The 6,000-nt window shown below is 43.8% G+C and overlaps 1 protein-coding gene across 4 annotated transcripts in view; it reads right to left on the bottom strand.

Moving 5' to 3' along the window:
• The window catches only part of FHL2 (four and a half LIM domains 2), a 102,466-nt gene continuing 96,466 nt past the window's right edge, over nucleotides 1–6,000 (bottom strand). For all 4 annotated transcript variants that reach the window (XM_029053076.2, XM_029053092.2, XM_029053102.2 and 1 more), the window contains exons 6-7: nucleotides 5,783–5,969; nucleotides 1–810 (exon numbers count right to left, since the gene is read on the bottom strand). In XM_029053076.2, coding sequence (XP_028908909.1) covers nucleotides 659–810; nucleotides 5,783–5,969 — 339 coding nt within the window. In that variant the 3' untranslated portion in view covers nucleotides 1–658. The remainder of the gene's footprint in view (nucleotides 811–5,782; nucleotides 5,970–6,000) is intronic.

The raw sequence follows: 6,000 nt of genomic DNA, 5'->3' as shown, positions 1-6,000 counted from the left end.
TTGGGTGTGACATTTTTATTTTATTGAAAAATAAAAGGTGTGATGCAATGGCAATGACTACTGACACAGTTATTCTGAATTGGCAGTTCACCCACTGACTTCCCCAGATCATGCAATAAAGACGAGTTGGTTACACAACACTCACCTTTAATGATTAATTATCATTCCACACACTTATCGTCCATGGCACAAGGTTTGATTATTGGTAAATTACGTCACATGACCTTGCTCTACACGTTACATCACATGTAATTACACCGTCGGTGAACGCCGAATCTCCATATATATGGTTTAACCTCACATAGGCTAGAAAGATTTTAACGTAATCTTGTTTTAGCTCTCGTCTGATATCTGAGCCATTTTTCTCAACTATTAAGTGAAGAAAACAGAGTATAATATCCAAAATATTCTCCCTATTCTTATCTGGATTCATGATAATTCAACAACCACTTCCTCACCTTGAGATTGTAAAAGTGTTTGCTAATTCTTAGACTTGGCTGGCCTGAGACAGAGAGAGAGAGAAAGGTTAACAGGTGTGAATCCCACTGAAAACACAAGAGAAAAGTCTTCACGTGGCCCATTAAAGCTAGTACGTGACATCACCTACTTCAGAAAACGGCTATACGTATTACAAGCACGGCTTTCTCTGTCAAGAATCTCAGATATCCTTTCCACACTCCGGACAAAGGATGTCATCCCTCTCTGTGAGGAAGCCACGCCCCACCAGTGACAGAGAGCACTTCTTACAGTTAAAGCAATCGTTGTGCCATTGCCGCTCCTCGAAAGAGATGTATTTGGTTCCGCCCAGGCCTACAGAAAACACAAAATCAGTCATTCAGGCAATCGTATTTATTGAACGGTTACTGTGTGCAGAGCACCGTACTAAGCACTTGGGAGAGTGCAAAAACGGACACGTTCCCTGCTCACAATGAGCTTACAGTCTAGAGGGGGAGACGGGCAGTCCGGGCTTGGGAGTCAGAGGTCATGAGTTTGAAACCCGGCTGTGCCACTTAGCTGTGTGACTGTGGGCAAGTCACTTCACTTCTCTGTGCCTCAGTTACCTCATCTGTAAAATGGGGATTAAGACTGTGAGCCTCACGTGGGACAACCTGATTACCCTGTATCTACCCCAGCGCGTAGAAGCAGCGTGGCTCAGTGGAAAGAGCACGGGCTTTGGAGTCAGAGGTCATGGGTTCGAATCCCGGCTCCGCCACTTGTCAGCTGTGTGACTGTGGGCAAGTCACTTCACTTCTCTGTGCCTCAGTTACCTCATCTGTAAAATGGGGATTAAGACTGTGAGCCCTACGTGGGACAACCTGATTCCCTTGTGTCTACCCCAGCGCTTAGAACAGTGCTCTGCACATAGTAAGTGCTTAACAAATACCAACATTATTATTACAAATAAATTTACAGAAAGGAAGCTTATGGTCAGGTCAGAAAAAGGCTCAACAACTATAATGGGGTCTGTTTCTTGGACTTGCCACTTGAAACTCCTGGGGAATTGGGGGGAAATGAACTTTATTTTCACCCACTACTCTGTCTCACTAGAAGAGCGGCTTAACAGAAGCCGGCTTGGTGGCTGAATTCTAAGGTATCTGGGTCTCTAACTTCTGCTCCCATCAGCCACAGCTTTTATTGATTGTTACCACACAGACTGTATTGGACTCTTGGGAATGTGCAAAAGAACTAAAGTAAAAGACACCATTCCTGCCCACAAGGGGTGGGATGAACAAACTCCAATTGCAGGTACGTAATAGATAAAAAGATTAAGGGCATGGATATAAATGCTAAAAATATAAGCAAGCAATTACATAGATATACAGAGGCATGAAAAGATGGGTGACAAGATGGGGTAATCAGGAAGGTGGGGATAATCAGACAATGTCTCTTGGAGGAGGTGGTTTTTATAAAGGGCTTCGATCTTTACAATCAGACCACTGAATACTTCCTGGGTGTGGAGTACAATTTCGAATTACAACTATGTGAACTTTCCTTAACGTGAGGGTCTTTTAAGAACGCGACCCCCTCATTAGAGTACGGGCTGGATTTTATATTTGCCAATTCATGCCTGCTGGTCTCCTTTAGGCTTCAAGCAATTAGTTCAGCGCCTTACACACAGTAGATGCTCAACAAGTATGACTGATTGATTAAGCTCAAGTGCAGCAGTTGAGTTTTACATTTCTACCACAGTGCTTTAATCACAATAGGCATTCAATTAAATTCTCCCCAAAATGATGGTGATTTAAAATTATGAGTATATTAGGACAAATACTGAATACTGTGAGCTTCTCTGTTAAAGCATCAGAGAGCAAGAAGGACGCTTAAGAAAGTCATTTCCACCATTCCCATTTATCCACCTTTATCCATTTATCCATGGCAGTTTATCCATTTTGAAGGTCTTCAGAAAGAGATTTCTTTTGATGGCTCATTTCAGTGTTTCATGGTCTTAAAGTAATAATGTTGGTATTTTTTAAGTGCTTACTAAGTGCAGAGCACTGTTCTAAGCGCTGGGGTAGACACAGGGGAATCAGGTTGTCCCATGTGGGGCTCACAGTCTTAATCCCCATTTTACAGATGAGGATCCTGAGGCACAGAGAAGTTAAGTGACTTGCCCACAGTCACACAGCTGACAAGTGGCAGAGCTGGGATTCACACTCATGACCTCTGACTCCAAAGCCCATGCTCTTTCCACTGAGCCACGCTGCTTCTGTTTTCTGCCTAACATAAAGTAGTTAAATAATAAGACTACAGTCTTCTCCTTTAATAAAATGAATTATAGTTTACAGAGGAAAGGTTTTAGACTAATAATTTCCTAGAGAGATTGCCAATCTACTCGTTCCAAGTTGTCACTGTCAAGAGGATCACTGAACTTCCCTGGAGGACCTTACTATGTAATCAATCAATCAGTTGACTGATCAATCCTATTTATTGAGTGTTTACTGTGTGCAGAGCACTGTACTGTGCACTCAGGAGAGAACAATATAGCAGAGGTGATAGGCATGTTCCCAAGGGATCATATGCATGAGGGGAAACTATAAGGATACAGATCTTTGAGAACCCACAGTTGGTTAGGGTCTCAGAAGTCCCTGAATGGGCCACGGGAACTTTTCAAAGAATATAAAGAATTTCACAGCCTAGTAAATAAATCCTTGGTTTTCCTCCTCTCTTAGTTTTATTGCTCTCTAGAGTATAAGAGAGTTAGGAGACCACTTTTCTTGGGGACTTCCGGGTTGAGCACTGTAGTAGGTGCTATGGAAAGGAATATATTCTCCTATATGTTCAATCTAATAGCTGTGTGACATTTCAAGGGATCATATTTTCCTCTGAATAAAAAGGGAGCCTGAAAAAATGACTTCTGCAGGAGAATATACCTCATGGCTCCCACACGAAGGAAAATTCCAAATATATGTTTGTTCTCTATCATGATAAAGTAGTATTTTTAAAAAAGGTAGTCATGAAGCCATAATACCACCCAGGGACAGATCAATGGTATACCCAGTCCAGGACTCTGACTCCAATACCAGTCACAGAATGCCTGGGGGAATCTTGGGGTTACCCTCCCAGATATCAATCAATCAATGGTATGTATTGAGTGCTTACTGTGTGCAGAGCACTGTACTACGTGCTTGGGAGAGAATACAGTAGAGTTGGTAGACATGATCCCTGCCTACAAGGAGCTTACGGTCTCCCCTCATGGTGAGGGAGCTACGCTCCTTATCCTGATCTTTTCCCTCTGAAATTGCTACAGTCCTATCTTAAGGAATTTTTCCTAATCTCTCATAAATTTGCTATTTCCTGATTGCACAAGTCTCCCTGAACAAATTCCATATATCTTCCATCCACTCGGTGAAAAAAGTGTTTCCTTTGGCTTGTCTTGCTTGTTATGGAAATGGCGTGGCTAGTGAAAAGAACACTGGTCTGGGAGCCAGAGGATCTGGGTTCTAATTCTAGATCCAGCACTTACCTGCTGTACAGACTAAGCTTGTGGGCAGAAATGTGTCTGTTTACTATTATATTGTACTCTCCCAAGATCTTAGTACAGTGGTTTGCACACAGTAAGTGCTCAATCAGTACGATTGAATTGAACTGTGATCTTGGGCAAGTCACTTAACTTCTCAGTGCCTTAGTTCCCTCATCTGCAACAGGGGAATTCAATACCTGTTCTCCCTCCTACTTGATCTGTGTAAGTCCCATGTGGGACCTGATTATCTTGACTCTATCCCAGCCCTTAATACGGTACCTGGGACGTAGTAAGCGCTTAACAAAATACCATTATAATTATTATTATTACTATTGTTATTTTGAGCCTGCCACTTTTAAGATTCAAAGGTATCTCTCTGTCCTGGTGATGTGGGATTTGGTGAACAACTGTTCTGGCTTTTCCTTGTCCACTCTGGACCTTATTTTTCATTGCACAGTGAGGGACACATGAACAGCTGGGGTGATAAAACAGATCCTTCAGTGTGTTTAATCCAGCTAAACACACGCACTACCTTGGTATGACTTCTCCTGTCATCCCATAGGATCATGGCCTGAAGTCTCCTGTTTGTGTTCGCCTGTGTGTTGCTGGGGGTAACTGGAGGGCAATTCTCTTGGAGTGGAAAATGTGTTCCGTTGACCAAAAGGCCAGAGGGCTTAGAAGTGACCGGAGGAGTAATGGGTGAATGAGTGACTGGTGACAGGGCAATTTATCAGCAACGAAAAAGCAGTTGCCGGCTGGGATCTCAGTTTGTAGTAAAAATACATCCCAGACTCTTGGTTCAAATCCTCTGACTTCCTTAGAGATAGGCTGGGTCAACCTAGAGCAAGAGTGCTTTGGATATGTCATTTTTTGGGGTTAAAACACCTGGGGCTCGAATCTGTCCAAGGAAAAGAGACCTGAAAGCACCAACCTTCTGTTGGCAGGGTTTGTGCCAGGTAGATCATGACAATCCTCCTGCAGCTAGGGATCAAACTCCCTAGCATATCCACCCAAGGGGAAGATTCCATTTCAGGATTTTCCACTATGTCCCCCTCTCCCCCCTCCCCAAGCCTATTCCTGCTGCTAATCTGAGCAGACTCAAGCCAACTCCAAGGTTCAGGACGCTGGGGGCGTGATCAGTCGGAGGGGCGGGGGGCTGGGAGGGAGAGGGAGAAGGGTTGGGAGAGAAGCACTGGAGCCAGTAGAATCTAGAGGAATGGCTGTCCATCAGGTAGATTCATGGGTTATACACAAGGAAGTAATCAAAACCTCAAACCACCACAAACTCAGCTTATTAATTTTAGCTCTTTGGGGGCTGAACTGCAACAAAAAGAACCAGTAGCAGGTCCCCATATTTTACCACAGAGAAAAATGGATTTTTAAATGGTATTTGTTAAGCGCTTACTATGTGTCAGGAACTGGACAGTGAGAGAGAGAGAGAGAGGGAGAGAATGTGTGTGTGTGTGTGTGATTGTTGAGGGGGAAGGGGTTTGGGAAGTGCATTCAATCATCTGAATGCACTTCTGAATGCACTTCTGAATGCAATTCTTGATGAGCAATAACTAGAAGTAACCCACAAGCCACCAGTCACTTTGGGAGAAAAACACATTTAGTAGGTAACTAGGATTGTGATCAAGCGTCCGTCCCCCTTGTGCAATAAATGTTTCTCACCCTTTGAAACCTGAAAATCATGACGGGGGAAAAACAACAGATGTTCAATTAAAATCACGTCAGCCAAAGCATTGTTCTGAAATAGACATTCCGTGCCTAAGGAGTGGTCCGAAATAGACATTCCATCTTTAACGCCAACTAAACACCTACCGCTGATGGGATTGGTACATCCGGCACATTTCTTGGCATACAAGTTGCAGAAGCAGTTCAGGCAGTAGGCAAACTCATCGCGGGATGTGAAGCGCTGCCCGGACAGCTGCTTCTTGCACCCAGTGCAGACGAAGCACTCCTTGTGCCAAGGCTGTTCCCGATAGGTGACTCCGCCTGTGATGATGGCCTGTTACGGAAAACAAAGACTTTCATCAGGC

This window comes from Ornithorhynchus anatinus, chromosome 2 (assembly GCF_004115215.2).
Source record: "Ornithorhynchus anatinus isolate Pmale09 chromosome 2, mOrnAna1.pri.v4, whole genome shotgun sequence".
Lineage (NCBI taxonomy): Eukaryota > Metazoa > Chordata > Mammalia > Monotremata > Ornithorhynchidae > Ornithorhynchus > Ornithorhynchus anatinus.
Note: the sequence above shows the minus strand (reverse complement) of the source record. Positions and strands in the feature narration are given on the sequence as shown.